At 45.8% G+C, this 15,139-nt stretch overlaps 1 protein-coding gene across 2 annotated transcripts in view; it reads left to right on the top strand.

Moving 5' to 3' along the window:
- Positions 1 to 15,139, top strand: part of JAZF1 (JAZF zinc finger 1) — a 275,833-nt gene that overhangs the window by 179,926 nt on the left and 80,768 nt on the right. For both annotated transcript variants that reach the window (XM_049642942.1, XM_049642943.1), the window contains exon 2: positions 13,764 to 13,836. In XM_049642942.1, the coding sequence (XP_049498899.1) occupies positions 13,764 to 13,836 (73 nt within the window). The remainder of the gene's footprint in view (positions 1 to 13,763; positions 13,837 to 15,139) is intronic.

The following is a 15,139-nucleotide window of genomic DNA, read 5'->3' as shown; positions in this document are numbered from 1 at the left end:
TTTCGTTTCTTTTCGTTTCTTTTCGTTTCTTTTCGTTTCTTTTCGTTCCCTAGAGCTGCAGGCACAGTTTGCTGTGGGATGGGGCGGCGGCGACGAGAGGGAAAGCCGCGTAGCAATTTAATTTGAGAGGACCAGGTGGTGGTTAGGGTCAATGGCATGCACTTGGAAGTCAGGCCTGAATCTGAGGCTTCGTCACCTAGTTCTGCGACCGGGATCTTTTCTGAGCCTTGAATTTTCCTTTGGGAAAGGGATGGGGTCGAGAGATTTCCCTTGCAAAGATCTTACGAGGACTGCCCATTGCATATTGGTTCATAGTAGGTATGTGCTAACGGTTATGATACCTTTTATTATCAGTTGTTATCACTACTTAAAAACAGTCGTTCACAAATGTAGTCCACGATGTACACAGTAAATGCTTTCAGACCTGACTGCCCGAAATAATAGTAACAGCTATGATTTATTAAGTACTTAGCATGTACCATCCACTGTGCTCTGTGCTGTGTATGACTTATCTCTTGTAATCCTTATAATAACCTCATAATGCGTAGAAACTATGAGTCACTGTCTTCCATATCAGACAACTTAAACTTGGGCTGAGAAGCTTGCTCAGACGGCACAGTAAGCAGCAAAACTGTGCCCATAGCTACCACATGATGGTGCCTGTCTAATGCAAGTAAATCTTAAAAAACCAACCAAACAAAAAACAGGAAGTCCACAGTTGCTTCCCAAAAGTCCCTCCACAAAAGCCAAGGAAGCCAGGAGCCATCGGCCAGGTGCCAGGGCCATGCCAGGGGCCCAGATTCACACCATCACAAGATGGATGGGAGTTATACCCCAGCACACATCCCCCATCATTAGCAAGTAGAATGAAGGGGCCGAGCCTGCATAGAATGGGGAAAAATGAATCCCTGACGACTTCATCACCTTGGTGGCCCATGAGCCTGTGTGTTGCGCTCCTGGCTGCAATCTGGGCACAGAGGCTGCCGTGTGTGGGATCCCATTGCCAGCCAGCCAGCCAGGCAGAGCTCCGCCAATCAGACCAGGTCACTAGGTCCAGATCATCAGCTTTGTCTCCGTACGTGTGTGTTTATTTGTTTAAGGACTTATTTAGCTTCCCTGGAGGATGAAAAGTAAAGAGGGTGATTCCTTTTGGCAAATCCTTGCCTTAACTGGCTTCCAAAATGCAAAGCTAATATGCTTGGTTGTGACCTGGGTTTGTATCTGAGGTGAATAATGACAGTGCAGGAAAACCACACTGGTCGGGCCAATCAGAATTATGGGAAAATCTGAGCTGCAAAATACTTCAAGTGATGCAGTCTTACTAATTTTAGGACCACACTGTGAAGAAAATCAATGACCCCCCCCCACCCCCCCGCCTTCCAAAAAAGGTCCTGGTCAGAAGTCTTACCACAATGCTCTTATGAATAGATGAAAATCACTCACGATTCAAGGATTATTGCTATTTGGTTGGTTGTGATTTGGTTTTAAAAATACTTGAAGATATTAACCTGTCAACATAGTTATTAAGGCTTAACACTTTCTGTATAGAAAGTAAAAGAGGGGAGACCAGAGTCCAAGGAAGTCTGAATTTAAAAGGTTTTACTTGGGGCGCCTGGGTGGCTCAGTCGGTTAAGCGTCCAACTTCAGCCAGGTCACGATCTCGCGGTCCGTGAGTTCGAGCCCCGCGTCAGGCTCTGGGCTGATGGCTCGGAGCCTGGAGCCTGTTTCCGATTCTGTCTCCCTTTCTCTCTGCCCCTCCCCCGTTCATGCTCTGTCTCTCTCTGTCCCAAAAATAAATAAAAAACGTTGAAAAAAAAAATTTAAAAGGTTTTACTGGATGTTGGGCTTATTTATAAAACCTTTGAGTCACTTTCAATAATTCATTGCCAGTTTCACAGTTGCCTTTTTAGTTTGGGGAAAAATGCAAACTGTTTGCTTTAATGGCTTTCCCAACCAGTTCTCTATCCCTTTCCTGATTTCTAAGCCATCTCAGAGTCTATGTTAGTGATTTTCAACCCCAGTGACCTATTAGAATCTTTGGAGATGGGTCCTGGGCATCCAAATTTTTTTAAGCTACCCAAGTGATACTAACATGCAGTTCTGGCTGAGAACCATTGGTCTCTAGGTACTTGGTGATATAGAAATGAAACCAAATGATACCAACTTTTTATAGGATCCATAGGCATCAGGTTTCACAACTGTAGCATGGGGGTTTCTTCTCAGCTTAGACCTTTTCCAACTGGCTCACCGCCGTATTCATCCCTGTCATTTCTTTAGAGCCCTTCTCCGTATTTAAATCATAGAACCTATAGAAGTAGTGAGAGATTCCTACACTTAGCAGAAAAGCAAATACTTTTTATACGAGATCATTTTTATTACTGATCAAGAGAAGTGAAATCCTCACGGGTCTTGAGAACTGGGGCCCTTTTTGGGGGGGTGGGGGGAGAGACCTTCAGTGCCCAACACCCAATACTTGCCATATATTTGGCTTTCCGTAAATACCAGCTATTTTAATCTTGATTTCCTAATTGGGACTCACTTCCTTATCAACTTTTTCTCCTGTAGAATCCAAGCTTGTCCTAAATTTACGTTTTGGTCAAGGGAGAGGGAAGGAAATTTCTTCAGGTGCAAACGGGAGAGATGTCCCCGTTGATGTAGGTTTCAGGTGAATGCAATTCATGGCGTGAGAGCTGCCCTTTAAAGAAAAAAAATTTCGGCAGGTGGCAGTGGGATGGGTTGTGGGGGGGAGGGGTGAAGAGGAACAAATGGGAACAGATCTGCATTAATAAATATTCAGACTGAGTCCCACTCTTGTGTCAGTGTTTGTAGGTGGTGTTATTACATGTGGTATTGGGTGATGGGAGTTGTGCCTACTCTCATTTTTCACTTTAATTGCTTGCCTGAAAAGATCCTGACAGCTTCAAAGGTTACTGCTGGTTGCATTGTTCATAACTCAGAAGTAATACGCATGTGCAATTTGCTTCATTATTGCCCACTAATAACCAATTCTGGAGAAAGTCCTAAAGCCACCAACGAAACTATAATTTGACATGACGGTTTCCTCCTCCTCGTTCTCCCATTCTTTATCCCAGTTAGAGAGCCACAGGTGCTGCGTTGATGCAGGTACGATTTTACTCTGATTTTCCTTCCATGAATTTAGTATGAGAAATTCTTAAAGATTTTTTTTTTAATTCAAAAAAAAAGGGGGGGAGGGCAGAACAAAAAATATTTAAAGTTTCAGATTAGAACTTCGGGTCCAATGAAACAAACTAGCATTCCTGTTATTTTGTGCTCTGGTTGATTTGGGTTGGCTGCACATAGCTCACGAAAACGTTCCAACATAAATGGCTTAAGTGGAAGAGTTTACTTCTCTCACTTTCAAGAAACGTAGAGGTGGTCAGTCCAGGAGTGGTGTGGGGTTCATGGGATCAGGGCTCCAGACTCCTGCTGTGTTCCTCCGCCAGGTTCCCAGGATTCTCTCGAATCCAAAGTAGGTGCAGCAGGAGCTCCAGTTATTCTTCCAGCCAGCGGGAGGGGGAAATTACCCCCCAGAGAAGGGTGCCTGCTTTTAAGGAGGCTTCCCAGACACCTTACGTCCTATTGGCCAGGACTCAGTCAACATGGCTGCTCCCGGAATGCTGGGAAATGTGGGCCTCCACCAGGCAGCGGTGTTCCTGACCACTGTGGAGGAACCACAGAAAATGACTTGGATGGCAGCCAGCAGTTTCTGCCACAGTGTGTGTAAATGATGAGTTCTTAGGTTTCCGAGGCGTCAATCTGCCCCTGACTGTAAAATGGAGTTAATCCACAACCGTGCCGAGTTTAATTGCAAAACACTTCATGGGCTGAAAAATTGAGTAGTCGTTACACCTAACACTGCTTATTTAATTCCTCCATTTGCGCCATAGGGCAAAAGTACTATCTTTATCAGGCTTTTACAGATGGAAGAATACTAAGAAGTGAAAGAGGTTTATACAGCTAGTATTGAACTGAGGCGGTTTGACTTGTGTGGGCTCGCGTTAGAATCCTGAGCAACACCAAGAAGGGAGAGCAGGGGTGACTGCAACGGCGAGCCTTAGAGACTCCGGTACCAGATCATGTAAAATACTGGGACTCTGGGCCCTCTGTGACTCAGCACCCCCAACTCCTGCTGCACTTCCTGTGAAAGGTACCAGTTACTCGGTTTCTGGTGCAGTACAACCTCTGGCTTTTCTTTAAACTGGAGAGGATTTCTTTATCCCTGGTAGGTCCTCCGTCAAGGCTTACTGATTAGCTGGCTGAGTTCTGTGATAACCAAGTGTTTAGTCAGAGCTGGGTCTTTACTGTGTATCGTGGTTTCGAGGGACCTGCTCTGGTTCAAGTGCCTGCTGGAATGTGTGGCCGTGTGATGGGATCTTTAGCACTCCGTTTCTGTCTGGCCAGGCTTCTTGGTCCTGCAAAATGTCTCCCCACACATCAGAAGCAGACCTCCCTTTTTTTGTGTCAAACCCTTTTCACTTTCGAATTACTTCCTTGCTTTTGATAACGAGGCGCTCCGATCTATACCATAAGAAAAATTATGTCTTTCCTTTTCTACTGTCACCAGATCTTATATTTCTGTATTCTGCTTTCTCCTCCATTCTCCACCCCCTCACCCCCCACCCCCCACCAGTTATTCTTCTAAAACACAGACCGTATCGGTTTACACCTTCAGCTGCTCTCACGTTGTCCACAGAATGAAGGCTGAACCCTCCGAGCATTTCAGACCTTGCAGGGTGGGGGCCACATATGAACTGCAAGAGAGTTCCAGCCACACTGGATGTCTGGCCAGGCTCTGCTCGTGTTCGTCTGCTCCAGCTGTGTTCTACTGACTCACCATTTTTGTGCCTTTTCTGCCTGGAGATTTAGTTCAAAGCTCGCGTAAAATTTTCTTTCAAGAACTTTCTCTGATTCTCAGAGAACCCTGTTTTGTTTCTGCAGCAGTTGGTAGGATTCTCTATACTGGCATACATAACAGTCTGTCTTGGGTTATTATTAACTGTGAATTATGTCATTTTTCTTGCTCAGTTGTGAATCGACTGACTTAGGATGTCCTTTGAGCAGCTAGCATAGGGCAGGAGTTCAGCATGTATTTCTTGAAATGAATTCCATTTCTTTGTTTCCATAAAGAGCTCTTCTCCAAGTTCAAATAATCTCTGGTATCCTTCTTTTGCACCTTCTTAATAGCCTTCTGGCCTCCTGATTCAGACAACAGAAATTAACAGAAATTATCATCCACAGGGAACAGAGGGGCCACCATTCCATTTCTTATAATATCCGTGTGGTTCTCGGCATTGACACTATTGACATTTTAGGCCACATGATTCTTCGTTGGGGGGAGGGAGAAAAGGGGGGCGTTGTCCTATGGTGCGCATCGTAGGATGTTTGAGCAGCATCCTTGGCTTCCACCCACTAGATACCAGTAGCACCCCCCACCCCGACCCCCTTGTCTCCAGGGGAGACATTACCAAACATCCCTGTGGTGGACAGAACCCCTGTTCCAGAATCTCTCCGTAAATGTCCTATAACTAATGAATATGGCTCTTCAGCCCCGCTGCCTTTCCATAGTACCCGCAGACTTCTTGCCTGTGCCTTCTGCTTCGAACTCCATGCCAATTTTATAGATCCCCTAACCTTACCCATGAATGACTCCCTCCCCTCAAAACCCAAGGCCATTCGTAAGTGAGGCCTTCCCACATCAGCCCTATCTGCACTGTTCTAACTTGGCATCCCTTTGGAGCCCTCTGCATATTGTAGGTACAGTTTTCACATTATCTGTATATACTGGCACAGGCATTTGTGTGTGGCTCTGTGTTCCTCTCCCGTCTGACTCTACTGGTCGAATTGTCTGAGCTGGGTGCTTCTATTTGGGTCTTTTGTCTTCTGCATGTCCAAGGCATGCGTTTATGTGTTCAGCGTACATCATAATGAACAGTGATTGTTTACAGAGCAGTGGGCTTAATGATGTGTGGCCTCTAAGGTCCGGTCCCCTAAGGGGAGCGTCCATTTTGATGGGAAGTTAAGCAGATTTACACATACGTATAGTGCACCCAATGGTAGAGGTAGCATATAGGCTGACGCCTTGGAGAATGGGTAGGGTCTCCTTTGGCAAATAATTTTAAACAAAGGGAATGGAGGGGTCTTTCCATAAACGGAGAGTTCCCTCCCAGCCCCGAAGACAGGACTTCAGAGCCTCATTCTCCCTGCTTTTTCTTTTGTCACCTAGCCTTACCCATCAGCAGCTGTCTTCTCTTGCAGATACCTGCTTATCAAAGGCTCTTCCATTGTCCAGGAGTGACATAGATGCTCCTTGATGGTCTTTTGTGTAGCATACTACTTGGATCCAACATCAGGCTCATTTCCGGGGAAAGTAGGCCTGTATCTTTATGTGTGCATGCACACATGCACGGTACTCAGTTTTGGCCTTACTCCCGCTTGAAAGAATTTTATTGTGTAATCCCAGCACCTTAGTCTCCGGGGCTGCTGGGTACAGAAGTATAGGTTGTGTACTTCACAGGCATACGCGGCAGCCATGATGGTCTCCGGCAGGCCCTCTTGTCACAGGTAACAAGGTGAAAGCTTGGGTAGATAGATAACCCTCTGTCACCGTCAAAGAGTACGGAATGATAGTGTCATAGATATAAGGCCTACATGTCTCATACTTAGGGAAAACTAGCTCTGACTCTCAAGCAGTCTTCAATGACATTGATAAAGTGTTAGAAAGCATCCCAGTCAGGACTATTTCTAATAACCTGAACCCTCTGGCCATGCCAGGAGCTGGGAGGGCTGCAACATGCCATGTTTGTTTATGAATCAGCCTTCTAGAGCATTGTCTCAGTGGTTCTTGGATGAATAATGTTTACCCACTCACTTGGAGAGGAAAACTCCAGCTACAAACGTGTACATGAATGCTTTTTTTAATAGGTGGTATTACTGTGCTGCACAGCGGCCCTGACTTTCAGATATTTAACTCATAAAGTTTACAGCAACACTTAACTGCATCTGGATTTCACATTGAATTTAGGAAGGCAAGAATCTCACTGTAATTTCCACTGACTGCCCTGTAATGGAAATTATGGCTTAGGAAAAGTTTCAAATGACGTGTCTATAAACTGAGGACAAGTTGATCTATTCAAAGGCTGGTTATGTGCATTGTAGGGTTGTTTGTGTGTGTGTGTGTGTGTGTGTGTGTGTGTGTGTGTGTGTTTGGTTTTTTTGAAAGGACCATTTCCAACCAGAAAGAAATATTTATTTCAGCAGCTGAAGTAAACGAGCCGTGAATTAAAAGTTGGTCTTTGTAAATTGTTGGATCATCAAAATCGGTGCTGAAAGTGGTGCGAACGTTAAAATCGAACTGTGCTGGGCTTTTGAGAAAGCTAGAAAGATGGTCTGCCTGGAGTCCAGTGTTACAACTGGATAGTAGCAGTGCGTTGACTTCCGAGGAGGAGTGGCATTGTTGATGGTCAGAATACCCGCCTAATGGGACTCAGCACGTAGGTCTTCTGGTCCTTGCCCTGCCATTAACTGGGTCTGTGCGAGTAGGTATGTCACATGACCTCCCAAGTCTTGCCCTTGCTCCTGTCTCCATATCTCCCCACCCCCGCTACTGTTTGGTTTGGTATCTCCCATTCATCTTCATGACTTTCCCCCAAATGTCCAATGGCCATTCCTTGACTATTCTTGGCTCCTATCTAAGACCGAGGCCATAAAAAGCTGATAAGAGGCTCTGGATGGAGACATGGATGAGGCTCACTGAGCATGGGCTTAACTGCAGGGGGGATCATTTAATTTGGGAATTGCCGGATGTCAGCATCTGGTGGTCTCTTCTCTGAGCCCACTTAATCAGAGGACTCCACCAGCCAGCTGCTGGGGTGGTTTGGGAGCAACAGGGTAGGCCTGTTTCTACTCGCATCCCCTTTTCAGCCCTGGCCTCCCCCGTTCCCCTCTACCTCTGCTGTGCTTGATTTCCTGGTTCAGTGCCTCTGGACAATTAACCATTGAAACAAACTTCCCATTTTCTGCTCTGAACTGTCCCTTCCTTGCCTTGTGAGTCTCCAGGTGCCTCCAGGCCAGGCCCAACTCAGGGCATCCATAGCGGGTCCACCTCCTGGCACCTGGGTCTCTCCCATGGCAGGCACTTGAGAGTGTAAGCTGCTTCTCCTCTCTGGGTCACTTTCTACTCCTGCAGGGGTTTCCCACCTTCCAGAATCCTGGCTGAAATCACTGGTCTGCTGACCTCTCCCCTTTCTTTCTTCTCTCCCTCCGGAGATTTTTTCCTATTCCTGTAGTTCTACTTTAGTGGGACCTCGGGTGATGAAGGAAACAAATGCCCGTGATCCGTCTGCCACGTTTGACCAAAATTTCTACTTTCTGGTCCTAAAACTAGTGTATCCCTCCAATAATTGTGCGCTCTCAGACTTGCCAGCCACGGAGCTGAGCGCTGGAGAGAGAAGAGAAGAGGAGACAGGTTTTCACCTCTGAGAAGTGTGGAAGGGGGGGCAGGATGGACCCGGATGACGCCTCTGTGGGTCCTGGCGAGGGAGTGGGGCACAGAAGGGATGTGGCGAATGCAGCCAGGGGTGTTGGGTAAGGCCACACTGAATAAACTAACACTCTGTGGTCTTTTAGGAGTTCAGCTGTTAGGGGAAGAGGGAGCACAGGCTACGCCCATTAATTATGACTGAGGGAGCCCAAAGAAAAGTGGTGGATCCAGCCCGGATCTTCTGAATCCTGCGTCTGACTGCGTGGGCCTATGCGTCTCCAGGGTCTTAAGCGCTGCTAGTCCCTCACTGCTTCCACACCCACGTCCTCTCAGCCTCCCACTCTTACTATAGACTCTTGGACAAGATCCTGGTTTGGGGAGAACGCCAAATGTGAAGGGGGCCCTCTCAGGGGGGCATGATACTGCCTCTTCGGCTCACTGGTGCCCCTCTCAGCCTGGAAACAGCTCATTGCTGATCGAGGCCTCGTCAGTCTTGGGGAGAGGTAGGACCGCTGGTTCCTCACTTTCTTGAATTTGTAAGTAATTCAGGCCTATAAAAATCCTAACAGAGTATGCTAGCTAAGGCATAACCAAGGCCCGTGAGCTTATTATTTAAGCCTCCATTAACCCAACAAACAACCTTGATGGCTTTATTTTGGCTTGAAAATAGTGCTATAAAAGTCCCCACATAGGCCACAAATCCACTCGGTTGCCACTGGTCCCCCACTCCAGAGACAGCGGGGCCGATGAGCATGAGCCGTACTGATTGACCACCACGGCCTTTCCTTCGTCGTGTTTTTTTTAAATTTTTTTTTAATGTTTTATTTATTTTTGAGACAGGGAGAGACAGAGCATGAACAGGGGAGGGTCAGAGAGACGGGGAGACACAGAATCTGAAACAGGCTCCAGGCTCTGAGCTGTCAGCACAGAGCCCGACGCGGGGCTCGAACTCACAGACTGCGAGATCATGACGTGAGGCGAAGTCGGCCGCTTAACCGACTGAGCCACCCAGGCGCCCCTCCTTCATCGTGTTCTAATTCCGCTTTCTATTGAGAAGGGTCTGAAAACTGTCCTTTTCCTTATTTCTGCCATCTGCCTCGCCATTTTCCTCGCCACTTGAGACGTAATGGGAGCTAGTGCCATGACCTTGAGCCCTTTGGCCATTGAATTGAATCTATAAAGCCAGGAGTCCCTATGACCCTAACGAGCTACAGAAATCTTCCACTTTGTGCGTAGTCCTTCCCATACCCCTGAGTGTTCAAACTACTAGCCCAAGGTAGGAACCCTGGAAGAGGCACATTGCCGTCTATTTTAGGAGATGCCACGTTTCATGAAGCTGAAGGAGGCGGATAGGTTTTTATCACTTGGGTATCTATAAACCTTTACGTTCGATTTCTCTTAGCCATCAGTCAGCGGGCATCAGGGGGTGGTATGAGGCAGAAAAGCAGAATCCCTCCGTGCTTTTTCTTGGCTCCCCCGCTGCCCTGCTGAAAACATTTGGGTTTCTCTTCTTGTCACTGCTTAGCGCCAGAAAAGTGGTAGAGTGTTGTCGTCTGTGGCCGTAGACAGCCACATCATAGAAAACGCTTGCCTTCCTGCCAGTTGCTGGCTTGTGGACCATCCTGCGGCTGTGGCGGGGAAAAAAAAGGAAAAGAAAAAATCAAGTGCCTCGATCCCACAGCCCGTTTACCGAGGTGGATTATATCTCTGGGCCGTGGTAGCCGATGTTCCAGTTTCAGGTTTTTATTGGCGCCATAAACAAACAAGCCAGCGAACTATCTGGGCGACTGTGGGCTACAGCCATTGCCATTCATATCCCATTTCTTCCTGCAGCAGCTTACGTGCAAAAAAGTTCTCCGTGGCGTGGCACACGGAATAGGGAAGTTCTTTTTATTGCCTTCACTCCTATCCAGTGGATAGCATTGCTCTCTCCAGCCCCTTCTGACAATGGACGGTCCGTGTCCCCCAGGAGCGCGTCGTCATCCCGTGTGACAATCCTCGTCTCTTTTTGCTCTAATCCTTTCCTGTAGAGAGTTTCCAGCAGCAGGCGGTTACGTTTCTGCCAGGGAGAGAGAAATAATAAAGGCAGCTATTCTACTTTTACTGAATGTGAAGGGCTCAACAGCGTAATTAAATCCATAAAACGGTGAGTCACGATCACGGCGCACCAGCCAGCCAGGAAGCGAGGGACGGAGCCGAGGTTGATTTGCGACCAGCAGCTGATCCTGTTCCTCCAGTAGCACTCGTGTAGGCCTCTTCCTGATTTCTGGGCACCAAGCGCCTCATTTCATTTTTAAGAACGCGAAGCTTTAATGAATGTTCCAAAGCTTGCCCAAGGAAACATCTAATCTGAAAAAGATGTGGTTAAGCCTGGTAGATGTCTGTCTGGAAGGTCTGCTTTCTTGTCAATTAACCAGAGTCTGCATCCGAGAAAAAGGGAATCCTGCCTGAGGTGCTTCCAGATGGCCTTTTTGTCATGGAGACGGTGGCATTCGGAAGCTTCTGGAAGTCCATTTCGCCACTAGGTAATTTGAGGGTATGTGAGCATTAAGCCTAGCATAGGTTGTGGAAGGTAGTGAAACACCGTAAGAAAATGGTATTTCAAAACCTTGCTTTGCAACTGGCATGCAAACATTCTTGATTCTCTGTGAAAGATTATGAGGTGAAATTTGTGTTGTCAGTGGCCAACACCATTCATTTGAGCATCAGGGAACCGAAGGATTTTATATAAGGTGTTTCTTCGCCTTCTCCAAAGAGACATCAGCACGTGACAAGGAAAAGAAGGATATAACTGTATGTTTGTGTGTATACTTGGTCACACACTAGTAGAAGAAAAGTGAAAGCCAAGGTGGCTTAGAGAGGAGCCATGTTTAAAACAGTTGAGAACTTTTATACCTTGGAAACAAAGGAAAGCTCCGGAGGATGGTTTGTGAGAAAACAGACCAAATGTCCGATAACAAGAATGAAGGCAACAGTGGAAGATACAAAAATGTTCATTGGCCTCCTAACTCTTTTCCCCTTTCAACACACATTTTAGGGCGCCTGGGTGCCTCAGTCGGTGAGCGTCTGACTTCAGCTCAGGTCATGATCTCATGGTTTCTGGGTTCGAGCCCCGCGTCGGGCTCTGTGCTGACAGCTTGGGGCCTGCTTCAGATTCTGTGTCTCCCTCTCTCTCTGCCCCTCCCCTGCTTGTGTGTGTGCGTGCTCACGCTCTCTCTCAAAAATAAACAAACGTTAATTTAAAAAAAAAAAAAAACACATATTTTAGAATGGCACTCTTCTCTTTCAAAACGATACACCTTATGAAATCCGGCACCAGATGACTCTGAAGGAATGGGTTTTAGTGAATCAAGTTCTGGCCCGCATCTCAAAATCTCAGCACCTCTGTCATCAGGCGCTCCACGTGAGGTCAAACCGTTTTTGCGAGCGTTTGGGAGATTTTCCACCCAGACATTTGCAATCATTGCCTTGTTCTTTCTTATCTTCCTCTTGATTTTCGTGGTTTTTGTTTCCAATCTCTTGCTTCTTAACCTCGTTAAGCACCTGCAGAGACCTTGCAGGATTGGTCTGTCACTCACCATTTGCACACATAGCCTGCCCAGCATTCCAATGGACTGTTCTGGGGGATAAAACACCCTGGTGAGCATTGTTCTACTGTTCCTCTCTAGTGAACACAGGTGAGGTGCCCAGAGCATTTCTCAGAAACACAGCTATGCTTTGGGGGTCACAGCCAACTTGGATGAGTGTGAGGAGAGGTTGTATTTGAACACTAAGCTTCCCTTGAAGAGTGGTTGCCGGTATTTAGAGATCCGTGGGTCGTATCTGCGGGCGCAGTGATCTGCAGCCAGCCTCAGTTGCATAAGTAACCATTGTGGGAGGGAGAGGAAATGCCGAGTTATTGATCTGTTCTCACTCGTGCTGTCAAAACCCGGAGACCCGACTTGATGGAGCCATTCAGAGAAGCTTTGTCTCTTGTTTCAGAATTGGGCTTCGAGGACCTGCAGTGGCAAAGACCCAGGAAGCGGGAGTTCAGAGTAGTATGTGTCTGAAATTCTTGGCGTAGGAAAAACAATGAAGTGAACATGCGATTCTTCACTTTGGCACCAAGAATAAAATTGCCACCACTTCCCCGTGCGAGCCTGGGAGTCAAAAAGCGTTGGAAGTGGATTGTTATGCTATCATTTTTGCCACCCGTGCTCTCTGCCACCACGTCTGCACCCCCACCCCCGTCACCTGTTAATGTGCTTTGGGGTTAGTGCGTGTATCTTACATCTACCACGTGCAATAAACACTTCCTGTACAAAGGTGCTTGAAACAACATCTGTCATTACATCAAAGAAGGTGTTATTGCCCAAGTGCAGCTGGACGAGTTCTAATAACGAGATGGCTTTAAATGAGGTTATAATGAAAAAGAAATCTGTGTGAAATGCCTGGACCTTTTTCTCGTGGAAAATAAGCCGTGTTCAGTTTTCCCCCTTTTATAGTCCCCCCCATACAAACGTCGCCTTTGCCTGTGTTGAGCGCAGTCTTTGTTCGACGTGAGAAGCTGGAGAATACGCTTCTGGTTGTGAAAAGTGCACTTTTTGTGCGTGCCATGTTGGAGAAGCACCATTAAAGAAGGTTGCTATGGTGTTGAATTCTCTCTTCGGGGGCGGGGGGGGGGGGGGGGGAGGCGGGGGGAAGCCCCTCTGATGAATGTGGTATTTGTGGATTCTGAGCCAGCATGAGCATTCCTGATTGAGAGTCTAGAAAAGCTTATAATAAACTCATTATATAATTAAAAAGGACAAGAGCTACCCTCCAGAATGTGAATCCAAACCCAGAAAAGTGTTCAGTGAACAAGAACAATACTCAGTAGATTTTCAAATTGATGGAGCTTTCCAATGGCAACTAATTTGTTCCAGCATTCAAGTGAGCATAATTAACAGAGACTTTCTTTCTTAGGCCGATTACCCTCCCCAAACCATGCCAACATTGTAACTGTAAGCAGTGAAAACCAATATTTATGAGGGGGATTGTGCAAGAGTTTGTGTGACAGATGGACATTTTATCACTGTTGATGTTTGGAATTCCCTTGAAAAGTAATGTAATATCTTGTTATTTATGAATGAAAGAACAAATGATTGTGCGTTGCTGTCTGGGTTTTCTTTAAAACGAGGTATGTTAAATCTTTCTCTCTGTTGAACCTCGATTACTTTACGTTAGGTACCCTCGTATATTCTGATGCAAAAGCTGAAAAATCATAAATGTGTTTTTGTTACAGATACAGATCCACGTGTTTTAGAAAAACAAGAATTACAGCAGCCAACCTATGTTGCCCTCAGTTACATTAATAGGTAAGCCGTTTTCAGAATTTATAGCAACCTTGTATCTCCCACATGTTTATTTTTTAAATGCATCTTTTTAGCGGTAGAAAAAATTGCTTTCTCCCAGTCTTAACATATTTACTGGAGATTATTTCACATCAACCTCTATACAGCATTTTCTTGCTTCTCTGTTGCAAAGATGTAGGATTGTAGTTCTCTGTGCATATGCCTGAAAACATGACTGATTTATAAGCTCATTCTGGAAGTATTTTGTATGCAGACTTAGACTATGCTCTTTTGACTTCATAGGGCAGTTTGGGAGATTAATGGATTTATGTTTGAGTGAACCTTTTAAACCCTCCGGTGAAGGGGTACTTTATGAATTCAGAACATTGTTGGAATATCAGAATATATCTGCAGGTAACAAACTGAAATAATTTAATATCAGAAAGTTATTTAGTAGCAGCTCCTTTGTAGTAAAAACGTTCTCAACAAGCGACCCCCATCTGTGTGGAGTAACAGGAGTTTTTCCTGAAACGGACCGTGTGAGCATGACTTTAGAGAACACTTAGAACTTGATACGAGTCTGACGGAGGACCTGGGGTTTTCAGCCAACGTAAGTGATTAAGGAGACCGCGATTTCTGGAGACAACCTAAAATCGACTCATGTTAAGAAAACACACATCCCCAAAGAGAAAAAGGCAACATAAAAGCAAAACTGGTTTTTAATGAGAATGAGATACTCTGCTCGTAATTCAGTGCATGCATTTCTGTCAACTGCCCCCCTTTTTTTTTTTTTTAATATATGAGGCGAAGAGTGGTTTCAGTCTCTAGGTTCCAGAGCCGAGGTTCAGGGTCTGGAGTAGAAAATGGGGAATGAATGATCTGTGTTGTTTCACTTCGACGCATTTTGGGGGGAAAACTTACTTAAATCTTCAGAGAGCTTTGAGTTAGAGTTGCGTGTACTCAGTTCCACTTTCTTTTACAAAGCAGGTTTTTAAAAGGATTCATTAACATAAACATCTATTTGCATATTGCCTTTGGATTTCTTGCTTATCAGCCTTGCCTGGAAGTGAGATAAAGTCTCTACAGTTTCTTAGTGCCCATAATTTTTGAAATGTTTTAAGTAGAATACCTTCAAAATCACACCAGATACAAATACAGGTGTATATGCTTGTCTGAATTTCTCAGAAAACTGGTTTCCCAGGATTAACATGGGTCTTAAAGGCTTTAATTGTACTTTAGAGTTATGTGTACGTAACATAGGTTAAGTAGCCTACTAGTATTGGACAGTAGGATCTATAGGCTTATGGACTGTGACATTGAATAGGAT

This window comes from Panthera uncia, chromosome A2 (genome assembly GCF_023721935.1).
Source record: "Panthera uncia isolate 11264 chromosome A2, Puncia_PCG_1.0, whole genome shotgun sequence".
NCBI classification, from domain to species: Eukaryota; Metazoa; Chordata; class Mammalia; order Carnivora; family Felidae; genus Panthera; species Panthera uncia.
The sequence above is the reverse complement of the archived record's forward strand: the minus strand, read 5'-3'. Positions and strand labels throughout refer to the sequence as shown.